The sequence below is a fragment of the Protopterus annectens genome, chromosome 12.part0, assembly GCF_019279795.1.
Source record: "Protopterus annectens isolate FY-2018-M chromosome 12.part0, PAN1.0, whole genome shotgun sequence".
In the NCBI taxonomy this organism is placed as follows: Eukaryota; Metazoa; Chordata; order Ceratodontiformes; family Protopteridae; genus Protopterus; species Protopterus annectens.
The window spans coordinates 652,525,971-652,540,153 of record NC_056746.1 but is presented as its reverse complement, the minus strand read 5'-3'; the positions used below and the strand labels follow the sequence as shown (position 1 = coordinate 652,540,153).

At 39.6% G+C, this 14,183-nt stretch overlaps 1 protein-coding gene across 1 annotated transcript in view; it reads left to right on the top strand.

Annotated features, from left to right (window-relative positions):
- Positions 1-14,183, top strand: part of PGAP6 (post-glycosylphosphatidylinositol attachment to proteins 6) — a 750,660-nt gene that overhangs the window by 444,701 nt on the left and 291,776 nt on the right. Inside the window, exon 4 of the mRNA XM_044089784.1 lies at positions 9,292-9,425. Coding sequence (XP_043945719.1) covers positions 9,292-9,425 — 134 coding nt within the window. The remainder of the gene's footprint in view (positions 1-9,291; positions 9,426-14,183) is intronic.

The window sequence follows — 14,183 nt, the reverse complement described above, 5'->3', positions numbered from 1 at the left end:
TAAGAATAAATGCCTCTGTTACCAGGCATTAGCGATAATATTTCTATTTCATCTATTTTGAGAAAAAGAAGGGCTATGGATTTATAAGTTATTATTTATAAATTACACAAGCAGTGGTTAGGATTTATTTGTTTGGGTAAATTGTTTTAACATTATTTTTATGCAATTCCACATATTACTTGATTTTAAATTATTACTAGCATATGTTGTTGATGGGAGACAAGTGATGAGTGTTTACTGCATTTGATTTTTTTTATGCGTTATTGCTGTTTGTACGTGTAAACTTGTCTGTTGTTACTTTTAATTGTTTAATTAGGACTTAAAGGCTTGTGATCAAGTCACATGGTACTTACTTTGATTATTTAAATACAGTTTTTAGCTTGTGATAACGGTTCTAAAGAAGTCCCATTAGTAGGGAGTGAGATCTGCACCATTTAGTTTGAAGAGTGGGAAGTATGCTAAAGCTGTCCCAACTGAGGGCACCTGCTTTGCAGCACCTCAAAATAGTCCTTTTCAGCAGTTTCATCAGAATCAACAGCTACCAGGATCCAGCAGTCTGGAAAGACCCAATGTGATAGTGTAGCAGCTAGCCCAAAGGATTAAGAATAGAAGCTGTTACCAAGCTGCTGCTGCTTGTCCAGTGTTTGATTCTGTCAACTCCATTTGCCTGTTGTGTGACTCTGGGCAAGTCATTTAACCAGACAGCTCTGTGGATCAATTTTGAAACTGGGCTAGGCTCCTCAGTGGTCTGTTGGACCATATCCCTTGTAATTCCGTATGAATCTACTTAAATACGTTGCTCAGAGGTAACAAGGTAAAATCTCAACTTGGCATGTATTTCTTCTGTGTTGAATTTAACCATGCACCTGGCATATAATGTGAAATACTGGGCAGTTAGGACAACAGGCCCAGGGATTACTGTTTACTGTCATGCCTGGCAGTGCCTGATGAACTTTAACAGATGACACCCTGACACCTTTAGCAATGTTACCTTTAATGGCACCCACCTCTTCAAGCTGAAAGTCAGAGAGTAGTCACAGGAAAGCAGTAAGGATGGCAAGATAATCTGATCTGAAACACTGTGGTGGTCTTTTGCCTAGATGCAAAAATAGTCTCATGCAGCTGTTTAAAACAGAGTCAGTGTCAGTCAAGAAGTCAGCAGTCTGGAAGGAACCAACTTGTGGCCATAGAGCCTTTCAGAACGTATGCCCTCCCAAGACAGAATTAATAGGGAGGGCTATGAATTTTGCAGTTTCTTGCCTAGGGCACCACAGCAAATACAAAATCTGTGAGGGTTTGCCTGACTGTTCTGCTTTGGTGGCAGTGCCGAATTACCTTGTCTCTCCACCTTCCTACATGGATGGCCATAATGTGGACAAGTGATTACAGACCATCATATCTTTTGTTACAAAATCCATTTCCACACACCCCCAGCCTCAGTGACTTTGGTTATCTAATAACCCATACCATCAAATGAGTATGGAAAGAAAGGTGGTCATTGACCTTGAAAAAGGCCATCTAGGATGTTGCACCAGATGAGAGAAGGTCCGGGTACTGTTCAGAATTATTTTTAGTACCAAAAATGGCAAAAAAACTTTAGATCAATATTATATCTAAGCTGTCTAAATGAGTTTTTCTGCATATAAAAATTGTGGTTGGTTTTGGTGTAAGCAATTTGTCTTTGCTTATCATACTCTGCCGTATCTCCAAGGGTAACTTCCTAAAGTTATCTGATGCCCTAAAGAGTTTTTTAGTGCTGTCTGCCTCAATAGTTTGCCATGGCTAAAACAGCCCCTTGTACCAATGATTTCTATTCTCTTCTCAATTTTTGCCTAAAGGCACATGTCCCATGTCTACAGTGAATACAGTGCAAAGTTAAGAATCCTGCTCTGCCATTAAACTTTGCAACAAGAACAGAAAATATTTGGTTCTAAAGAATAAACTTGATTCTGCTGCACTAAAAGTGACCTCAGAAGGATAAATACGAAACTAAGGTGAGGATCAGAATCTGCAAGGTACAATATAAATTAAACACTGCTGCATCATCCACTGGATAATCTTCTTCTTTCGGCTTTTCCCAGTTAGGGGTTGCCACAGTGGATCACCTGTCCGCTCATGATTGTTGGAGTTTTACAGTGTCGAGTTGCCAGCCCGGCGCCCAACCTTCCACAGAAGGCACACACACACAGCACTCATGCCTAGAGCCAGTTTAGAGTGTCCAGTCCACCTACATCATGTCTTTGGGATGTGGGAGGAAACCGGAGCACCCAGAGAAAATGCATGCGACCATAGGGAGGATATGCAGACTCTGCACAGAAGGCATCCCAGCCGAGGATCGAAACAGAGAACCTCTTGCTGTGAGGCGATCCACTGGATGATAATAAAGCATTATTTAACTACATCAGGACTGTTATAAACAATACTCAGCACTGCACTGAACTTAGATCCAGTGGCACCACCTCCTATAACCCAGGGAAGTTGCAGATGTACTAGCAGACAAGTTTAACTCAAACTTCCAGTCCTTTTGCCCATAATTTCTTCCTTACTCCGAGTCTGCAGTCCTTGTAGGTATCACTAAACAAGTCCAAAAAACCCTACCCAGAACTAAAAAAAAATAACTTTATGAGCCCAGACAACATACCAACTTGGTTTCATGTTGGTATGGAGCACAGCCTTGCCAACTCCCTCACAACCCTATTAGCTTCTCTCCTAGGTGTCTGCCAGAAGCCTGGAGAACAGCTGTTGTGATATTGTCTCCACAAGGCTGGCTGACCAATTAGCCTTACCAGTACTATATGTAAATTAATGGTATGTGTAGTCATGGAAGTCATAAATACGGGTATCTGTAGTTTACAAGCCCTTAATCCAGACAAGTTTGGTTTTGTAAAAGAGAGGTCCTACCTACTTAATCTGGTTGATTACCTTGAGAAAGTCTGAGTCACTAGCTGTAGGCAAGTCTGTTCACACTATCTGCATGGATGTGGTTAAAGCTTTCAGTAATATTCCATATGCTGGCATTATAGAACTTCTAATCTAGAGGAATATAACCTCCTAAATAACTCCTTGGATAGCTAATTACCTTACAAGGAGAGCTGACTCAGTTAGGGTTGGTGTCGCACTTTCCTATAAAAGACACCACATGCTCTTCAGCATCTGTGTCACTGATGTCAGCAGCTCATCAAAAGACATCCATATCTTCAAAGTGCCTAACCTTTACAAACCCTTAGTATCCAGACCGTGGACTAAACTAAATGCAAGAAATGCAGTACTGTAGTTTTTTTAGCAAGATCATCACTGCAGGTACCACATAAATGCCCCTTGCTCCACCAAAACAGCAGTTGTCATTACTGACCTGACTCATTCATAGACAGTGAATGTTTTAACCACCATGTAATGACTATTGTTAGTAAATATTTTTACTAGAGTCAGCCATTTGCTAAAGGTATAACCTCAAAGTAAAAAATATGTCATGACCCCTTTATACTCCTTCTCATTGGGTCCATACTTGAATATAATGCCGCTTTTGACATATTTCTAAAAATATCATCCAACTTGTGATGATGTGAGGTAGCACCAGCTGTGCCAGGGGGAGTAGGGCAGTGCATGTGTAACATATGCCAACAAAGCTAGAATTGTATGTCATTTGAATATCAAACTGATTTGTACAGGTGTTTGTGTTAAAAATGTATTTGTAAAGTTGCTTGTGTTAAAAATGTATCAAGAGTGGCTCCTGCTGACAGAAAAGAAATATACATGTATGTTAGACTGTATTGCTGTAACTGATGAAATGTTTATTTTTTAATAGAGGATACTGGAAGGGAAGGGGTTAAGCTCAGCCCAGCTAAATATCCTGAACTCAAATGATAAAATAATAGTCCAAGGTGCAAGGAGAAAATATGGTTAGCATAGTTTCTTTTAATAGCCACTATCGTACACTGGACACTGGAGGTATTAGACATTTGATGGAAAGTAATTGGAAAATTATTAGGGAGAAGAAAGACTTGGTTGAGATGTTGGGTGAGCGTCCCTTGGTGTATAAAAAGACCCTAGTCTCAAACATTATTTTGAGAAAAATGTCACTAACGTTACACCGCCTGGAGCAGATAAATATAAGGGGACTTACAAGTGTTACAATTGTTCCATTTGTAGATTAATTTATGATGGCCCCTCTTTATTTTTGTCACATTTGGCTCTCACAGTCAAACCTAATGGGAGGTTTCATTATGGCTCTAAAGGAGTTGTTTACATTGATATTTGTTCTGGATGTGAATGTTTTTATGTAGGCATGACCACTAGGTGCCTTCATGAAAGGATAAAAGAACATTTATACACAATTAAGACCAACGATAGCACTAATGCATTGTACAAGCATACTTTGGCTTGTGGAAAATACAGCAAGTTTTACTTTGCTGTATTAGAAAAGGTTCACCAAGATAGAAGGGGATGGGATTTTAAGAACCAAGTTGAGAAAAGAGAAGTATGTTGGCAAATAGTCTGATGTTTTACCTGGTCTGAATGAATACATAAATATTAAGTGTTTTTTGAAAGACAGGAAATTAAAGGATTATACAGCTATCAATTAATTGATTTTTAGGTGGAATGTAATTGTTTTAATTGATTCATTTAACTAATGAAGAACTGGAGTTTTTTATTAGTTGTGTAATAGGTTTTTTGATGTATAAAAATTTTTTATTCACTTTTGTATGTGTTCTGAAGAAGTTTTACGAAAGCGGCTGTTAAAAGAAACTACGCTAACCATATTTTCTCCAAGTTCCTTGAGCCTTGGAGTGTTATTTTATTGTTTTTTTTTTTAGTATATATTTCTGCCTCAGTTTGGGTTGGTTTGGGTATTTCTGAAATTAAGTGACTTTGTTTAGGCCATAAAGATTTTATTTCTTTGGTCTGAATGCAGCCAGAGACATAATGTCTCTGAAAAGCCTGGGTTAGCCTCCTGCTCTGCTGTCCTTAGTTGTGAACTAATTGCTACCCTGGAGTACCAGAGAATGGCTTATAAGATTCTGCAGGAAGCTTGAAAGTGTTGGAATTGTTTTACAGTTTCCATATGGTGTAATAAACCTTAGCTAAAGTTTTGTGTGTGTGTGTGTGTGTGTGTGTGTGTGTGTGTGTGTGTGTGTGTGTGTGTGTGTGTGTGTGTGTGTGTGTGTTGTGGCACATCAGTGCCAGATCCTAGCTCAGTTTCTAGTGAGAGGGTAGTGTGGGAACCAGAGTTAGGTGACCATATGTGATGTCATTCTGTAGCCAGCACTGAAATTGTATTTGAAAACTAGTGAAAGATGTCAGGAGTGCACTCTGTTTTTGGACCTGACAAGACATTCATCCAGTTTTTTCATCTTGCCTTGCTTTAGTAAGTAACTAGGGAACAGTAATTCTTCAGTCAGTTAAAACGATATAGCGTGATTAGCTAAATGTATTTTTCTGTTATCTCTCCGAGTCTTTCCATCGGTGTTATTTTTGCTTTTTATTGTAAATAGATATTTAGTATTTCATGTTTTTATTAATTATTAATAAATATATTAATTATCACTAAATATATATAAACCTTTCATTGTGGCTGATCTTTGAGAAAAATGTCTAAACTTTGAGAGTACTTTGATTTATTTATTGGCGCTGTGGCTCCATGTTCTTGAAAGTCTTGCTGCTTGGTTAAACACTACAATTTGTAAAAATATTAACTTTAATAAGTGTAATTGGGGACCCTTTTAAGAGCCTTAAAGTAGATGGCTTCAGATTTTCTGGTGCCACAAATCTGCCTTGTAGTCTGGGTGGAGAGCAGGTGAGCTGGGCCAGCCTTTCCAGGTGTGTGTGTGTGTGTGTGTGTGTGTGTGGGGGGGGGGGGGTAGGTGTCTGTGTCTGTGTGTGTGGGTAGGTGGGTGGGTGTGTGAAAATCAAACCTCAAAGTATGTGTGTGATAGCTACTTTGAACAGGGACACTGAGAGCACTGATTTCACAGAGTGAGTGGTGGAGGACTTGGCTTGGAACACCCAGCTAAGGACTTGGCTCTGTAGTGGTCATTGACTAGTTTTATTTAGGGCCTGTAGAGAAAGTCTAGTGCCATGACTGGAGTGTGCATTCTCTGTGTGCTCTTAAAGGAAATTGTACTTTTTGCAGAAGGCTGCATCTGAAAATACTGTGTGTGTATCTATTTTTCTCACAGTGGATGTTCCCCACCGGTGTCAGTGGGGAGGATTGAGGCTCCTTGATCACTGGCCTAGAAAAGCGACATCACACAGCTAGAAAAACCTCATTGTTTTCTCACAAAGAAAATATTGGTTATGTTGTTGTGTCTTTCGGCTTTTCAGGGTTAGGGGTCGCCACAGCGGAACTCCGGTCCGCTAATGATTGGCAGTTGATTGTTACGTGCCGAGTTGCCAGCCCTGATGCCCAACCTTCAATGAAGGTATGCCCATTCACGCATGTCTCCACGCAGAAGACGCTCTAGCTGAGAATCGAACCGGACAGCGTCTTACTGTGAGGTGACAGCGCTACCGCAGCACCACCACCGCGGATGTAAAGAAAATATTAGTTATGAGTTGTCTAAATTTCAAAGAGTGACTTAAAGCCCATTCTCTCAACAGTATCTCTTACAGACTTCTCTGTGGTCCTCCTTGCCTAACCTACAAGGCCCTGTTGTGCTTGATCACTTACTCTTTTTAAAAACTGGTTGCAATGCAACCAATCTTGGACTTAAATCTGCATTTTATTATTACAGAATCTGTTGGTAGAATCAGTAGCTTTCCCAGAGATTTCCCTATTTGTGAGATAAGCTTCCTTTCTATATCAAATGAAGCAGTTCCTTAACTCTCTTCAAAAATTACCTGTCTTAATGAATGGGTATTTGTTAATTCACCCGTGGTGTCATCCCTCTATTTTATTTGATAGAAGGAATGAGTAGTGGAATTATGAGTCGGTTGCATATGGTCTACTGGACCATTTGCCTAGTGTACACCTATGAAACTGTAAATGATGTGCAGAACTAAAGACTGATAACAAGACGCCATCACTAATTCCTAATATTATCTTTGTGACACTGTACAATTTTTTGTCATCCCGGTCAGATTAAGTATTTTTATTTTTGTGGAGAACAAGCTCATTTTATTATGACATGTACTAAATGGTGATGTGAAATATGTAGGGAACAGGGACACAAGTCCAACTGCATACCCAGGTGCACAAAGCGTCATTAGGAGTGGCACTTTTACTTTGGTTATGAGGTGTCACTGAACAGAAAGTTGCCCCTGCCATTCATGTAGGAGAAGGACGTCTACAGATGAAGAATCTACTTTTATTGGATGCCCTGAAGAGATTATTGCTGTTAGATAAGGTAACAAGAGTTTTTTTTTAAACCTGAGGTAGCTGCCCGACCTGTTCTGATCATGTTGGTGAGTTGCAGTCAGACAGACAGAGATACTGTCAGCCCCATCACGTGAAGATAAGGAAGAAACCGCTAGAACAGGAGAAAATGAATCTGTGCTCATAAATGAGGTCTCAGCAAAACAGCAATGATAACTAAAAGAAAGCAGAAAGTTGAAAATAAATGGTTATGTTTGGAGTTTGTGTATTTTCCTTGAATGTGAACAGTGTGACAACTTTTCTTGGGCATCAGGTGATTCTGGAATTGATTCATAGCAAAGATGTATTTTTTGCTTGCTTATCTGTTTAGTATATGTGCATATATTATGTGTGTGTGTGTGTGTGTGTGTGTGTGTGTGTGTGTGTGTGTGTGTGTGTGTGTGTGTGTGTGTGTGTGTGCTTATGTATGTGTGTGTTATATCTCCCTATGGGGGGGGGGGAAATATATATATATATATATGTATATATATATATATATATATACTGAATGTCCCTTCATAAAAGATTTTGATCACTCCCCTCAATTTGTGTGAATCTGTGAACATGCCTACTATTTTTGTTCTGTAGAAGACATGTAGCACATGGTCTAGACCTCAGCCATGCAGCCATTAACCCATCTATGTTTGATTCCAAAACGTGGTGGATTGCACCTCCCCATCTCGATGCCTTATCTCAGGAATGCCCTCAAGAGAAAAACAGAAAAATCCTCTACATACGTTTGACTCCATATAAGAGGAAATGGACATGGTCTACTCCTCATGGAAATCTACTGTTGATGAATCCATTTCACTGGGTCCCCCTACAGATGTTTCTCTTAAGGAGATGTTAAACGTTTGAGAGAACATTTAAGTTGGTCTCATTTGGATGTCCACAAAGAGGCCTTTAGATTTACTGGGCACACAGGAACCAAAGCCTTTAGCAGTTCCACTTTTGTTGTAGGCCTTTGATGACAACTGAAATTTGAAGTTGCCATCCCTCAAGCTAATTTAAACGTCTCTCGTCCCAAAATTATGTATACCTCTGCTCTCCTTATCTTTAGCATCTGTACTACTTCCACTTTAGCTTCCAAGGCTATTAATTGCCAGATGGGCATCATGAATTACTAGGGTGAGATCAGTAGTCGGAAGGAAGATCTGACAGTGGGTGCAAAGGAGTAGTGTCACAAGATAGCTTCAAAAAATTAGAGGAAAAATGGCTCTGTAAAGGCTTATAGTTTTCCCAAAATTGCCATCCCCCAAAATTGTAATACTAACCTATGATGACCTTCATAAGATTTCAGGATGCACATTTCTCACGGCGAATTACTCAAAATTTCAATCCCCTCTGGCCCTGATGCTGCATATTTACTAGTAGTACTTTTTAGGGTGCCTCCTTTGTATGTAGATGATGAACACAATTTTGTCAGGATTACTTATCTGGGTGTTATTTTGTCTGGGATGATATCTCACATTAGATAATTTTATGCTATTAGAGAAGAGATGTTTCCAGTGCCCTGTGAAAACCTTGCAGTTATTACACTGTGGCTTACCTGAGGAGGACCCAGTTTGGCTGATTTTTAAGGAGAACTTTTTAGTGACATCCCCCATGATTGAAGCTTGATACTAGTCAAATGTGATTTTTCTTGAGAATATGCATAATATTCATAACGTTTTACGTTTTCAATTTTTTTTTTTATTTAAAAACTGTAATGACTGTTCAGGCAATCCTAGTAGAAACAGTCATATAATTAATTGTATACAATATTTAGTTTTAACCAAATCAGGGCATACTTGTATATCTGTTTGGTAGCTTTATCTGAAATATTGTCCCAAGGTCTCCATTTATTTGCAATAATTATGTACATTTCATGGTTTTTCCTTTTACTTTGATGACCAGATAAAGTTCCGTAATTTTGTTTTCTTATGTTTTTCCCTTCACAGGGCTTGTCATCAAAGTGCTCATATGTTCTTCAACCACTTCTAATGGTGAGCAGAAGAATTGTTGTGCCCGTCCTTGAAGCAGGCACTGCTCAGACCCACAGTGTCTCATCACCAAATACTGTGGCATATTTAAAGTGAGTCCTAGAGGACATGGTTTCCTTTGCATTTAGTTAACTGGTTAAATCTAAAGTTTACCACTGTTTTTTTATTAATGAAGGACCAGTGCAAGGCAGAACCATTTCCAGTTTTGTTGTCTGAAAATAGAAATTTGCATATCAACAGTTTCAGAAGGAAGCCTTGGCCTGAACTGACACATTGAGCACAAACAGTTGCTGACATAAATCAGAAGAAATGTAGTAAGTCATGTACAGATTTTAATGTAACTCATTGGACTTGCAATGCACGTGGGATAGTATTATGAATCACTATTCATGTTTTGTTTCGGGTAGAAAGTATTCTCATACTATATACTCAGTAATTGTCTGTTTCTGGTCTGACTGACATAATTGTTTTGTAGTTTGTTTTCCTTTCTAACATACTGGTTTTGTTCTGTAGAACCTGTCCCATCAACTTTGATGTTTGCATTAGACATAAATACATTTTATAAAGCTGCAGAATATTTTACAAAGCTGCAGGATATTTTTACAATGTGTCTAATAACATGATCGTGTTAATTTATATTTAGAATTTTTAAATCACGTCATTATCAGGAAGTGAGCTGATGAAAAAATATCAGAATGCTCAGGGTGGGGCTTTGGATCATTTTGCCAGAGCTGATTTCTCTGTTTCTGTCCCCTGGTCTGCTGTTGCTGCTTCTCTCTGTTTTTCTCTCCCGTGGTCTGTCCTTGCTGCTCATGAAGGCCTTGGCAGGGGTGAGAATCCACAGAAGTCCTTGCCTGAGGGAAGTGCAGCTGGAATGTTTACTTGTAGATGAGAGGGATGCCTTAGTTCAGTTCTGAATTACAATTAAAAAAAAAAAACTATGTTTATGCTTATGTATCAAACAAGTAAAGATATTTTCTTTTTTTGTGAAGCACAGGTGCGATAAATGCAGGGTGCTGATTGCTGACGTTAGGCTTTTTGGGTGATTTCATCACTCAAATGGAGAATAACAGAGATGGGTGTATGGATATTATTTAGGGAATTTGGGGAATGGCTTTCTGTATCTGAAACGTCATAATAATTTTTACTGCAGTGCATTAGTCTACCCTTTTTACTTCGATAGTCTCTGGGAATAACAGTTAACTACAAAATTATCTCTGACTTACTTCATCATTAGTGACTTTTCCTAGTAGTAGACCTCGATTTACTATACACATGAAATTATTTGTCCCAGTAGGGAAAAAAAAAACAGACCTAAACTGTGTTGACTAACAGTATGCCATGACAACAGCATAGATTTTGAAGGTTCCAAGTTGTATAACATCCTGTATCCTCCTAGTTTCTAATACAATGCTATATGTAAAGAAAATTTGCAATATCTGGTCCACAGTATCCTCAATCTATTGCTATTAGGTTGTAATTAATACAGGTAAGATCATAGTCCATAAACGCAGTTTTGATCTCCATAAAACTTGTCCAGACACTTTTTTTTAATTCCTCCACAGAGCCAATTAGTTGCAATTGTGTTCCTTTTTAAAATTAATTGAGTCAATATTTGTGTTAAGTACAGAACATATTAAAATTAAGTATTTGAAAACAAAAGAGTATATGCTTGCTTTAAGTAATATTTAAGTAGCAATCTGTCAGTTGTCTGTATGACAAAGAGCAAAGATGAAGAGTTTTTAATCGTTCCTTATGATAGTCTTGACACTTAGCACGTTTGGGGTAGATCTGTGATACAGCCAATGGAGTTTCCAGATGTTTGAACCAGTCTTGGGGGTGCCAAAATGAACAGCCATAATTGTTGATCTTGTAATGACCATGTAAAAACAAACTAAAACCTTTTCATTAACATGTTTAATAAATTTGAGTATGTAACTCAAGGATGTTCTTCGTGTTTCACTGTTGCAGTCATTATATTTGAGTAATCTGCTGGCAGGTTGCCCTCAGTCAGCCTGAATTCCAAAGTCTTGGGTCCTGCGTCGGTTGCTGTCTCCTCTTCCATAATGTCAGGTCATCAGGATTATAAAACAAGCAGCCTGTGCCATTTTCTTTAGTCTTTCTTGCCGTGCGGTGCCCGAAGCAGAAGCATTTCGTAAGTGCCGGTCAGCCGACTCCTGAAATATTCGAGTTTGAGTTTCAGAACCGAAGTCTTCACTAAAGCGATGTACCCCGTTGGGGAAACTTTTTTCTTGCTCCATACTGATGTCAGAAAAAGTTAATAATTGTATTACTTGTGGGAAGCAAATACCTCATAAGGATTTCCATTTATACTGTATTCCTTGCCTAGGCCCTGATCACAACGTGCCTGGCTGTCAGTTTTGTGCTAGATTTAACCAACACACTATTAAGCATCGGTAAATTTTTGCCTCAAAGTATTTTGGAAACAGATTTAACTACCCAGAAATGTCATCGAATGGCAATCCGACTACCGGAGTACATAAAAAACGCAAAGAAAAGGACAGAGACAGACAGTCGAGGTCCAAAACCAATGACAAAGCTTCTCCTAAGTCAGTCGCCGGTTCATCGGTACTCAGTGAGGTGCTTTCGCAGCCCCTGATATCCGCTACTTTCGAGTCGCAGACCCCTACCGAGACCCAGGTGGAGTCCGACACACCGCTTGATACTCAAAGTATTGGACCCATGGATGTATCTCCCTCGGATCAGTCCGGAGCCGCTGAGCAGGCACTGGCTTCTGAGGGTGTATTCAGGCCTCAGCATTTTTATATCAAACTGCCAGCTGCAAAACCAAAGACAAAGCCAACTTCTAAAACTAAAAAAACAACGTATGAGCCATTTGCACAGGCCGCTATGCCTGAAAAACAGATGATCAAAATGGCTGAAGACCTTATTACCGTGATCAGGGGTTCCCATCCCCCTCCTGATAAGAGACCTAGGCAAGACACTGATTATGAATCTTCAGATCAGGTTTCTATTTCTTCTGATTCCTCTTCTGATCAGGAATTTTCTATACCTCCCTATGAGGATTCAGATGCAGAGGAGTCTATACAATCTGCATCACCTCCTGAGGATTATTCATTTGAAGAAACCTTGCATACTTTGAGGGAACATTTTCACTGGGAGAGTCAAGATTTCTCAGAATCAAAAAAGAGGCTCAGGGATTTCCTTCTTCTCCTCAGCACAGACCTTTAGCCATACCCTGTTTTAGACATTGTGAGTGATGTGTTTTTGGAGTCAAGCTTGACCTGACTCCTTACCTCCGGCTCCCAGCAAGCCTGACAGATATTACAGGGTCCCTGACTCTCACAAAGTTTTATTTAGAAACCCTGCTGCTGATCCTGAAACTATTTCACAGGGTCCAAAGGGAGTTAAGGCCTCTACAGCAAAAACATCCTACCCCCTCTGACAGAGATTCAAGGGCGCTGGAAAGATGGGGAAAAAAGGTTTATACATCTGCAACCTTGGCAATTAGGGCCTTAAACTGCCAGTTCATTATGCTCAAGTATCAACAACATGTTATTGGTTTGCTGAAACAGAAAATTATGTTGATTTCTGAATGTGCAGAAAATATAGAATTGCAGGAATTATTGCATGTGGCTGATCAAGTTGGAAAGCATACTTTGCAATGTGGTTTTGATTCCTTAGAGGCCTCCTGCAGGGCAGCAGTTACTGGATCTATGATTAGTAGGCATGCCTGGCTAAAAGAGCAAAATTTGCCTGATCATGTTAAAGCTAAATTACTGGATGCACCTTTACAGCATGATGCTCTGTTTGGTATTAAGGCAGAAGAGGTTTTAAAGAAAATGGAAGACAAAGCTAAGTCTATGCAAACTGTAAAAGACTTTTTACAAGTGCAGCCACCAAGATTCAGTAGACACTGGCCTACAGAAAATTGGTCCTTTCCTGTGTCAGACAGTGCTCAAAGGGGCAAATCCAGATGCCCTAAGGGTTCCAGATACCAGGTACAAGATTCTTACAGGTCAAAACAATGGGGTGCTTCTACCTCCAAATCTGGAGAAGATAAAGTGCAAACCTACAGAAAACAGTCTCAATGACTTCCCTCTGCCTTCACCAAGCACTTACCTTTTGGCAGCACCCTTAGGGGGAAAATTAGCACTTTTTGCTCAAAATTGGCAGTTAATAACCCAGGACAAGTGGGTGCTAAGCATAGTATCACAGAAATACAGATTCCATTTCCATACTCTGCCAATGGCAAACGGTTGGCTGGATCTGCCAAAAAATCAATGGGCAGAGGCACAAAAACAGGTTACGTCCCTCATGTATATGGGGGCCATTCATCCAGTACCAGAACAGGAAAAAGGACAAGGTTTTTACTCAAGACTGTTCTTGTTACCCAGAAAGGACAAGGCCTGGCGGCCAATACTAGATTTTTTGATTTAGAACACATACCTGGACATTCGAAAATTCAAAATGCTGACTTTGCAGCAGCGTCTGCCCACTCTGGGCAAGAATGCTTGGCTGGAGAGATTAGACCTAAAAGAGGCATACCTGCATGTCCCAATAAGGCAGTCGTGCAGAAGATACCTCAGATTCAAGGCTGCACAAATGCATTACCAGTTCTCTGCACTGCCCTTTGGTTTATCTACTGCGCCCAGGGTCTTTACAAAGTGCCTGGCACCAGTAATTGCTTTTTGCAGACAAAGAAGTATACAAATATATCCTTACTTGGACGACTGTCTCATTCAAGCAGAGAACAAGGACATTCTTCTTCAACACCTGGCGTTTGTGAAAAGACTTCTTACATGCCTAGGGTACACAATAAACAAAAAGAAATCACTACTGGTACCCTCTCAAAAGATAACATCCTG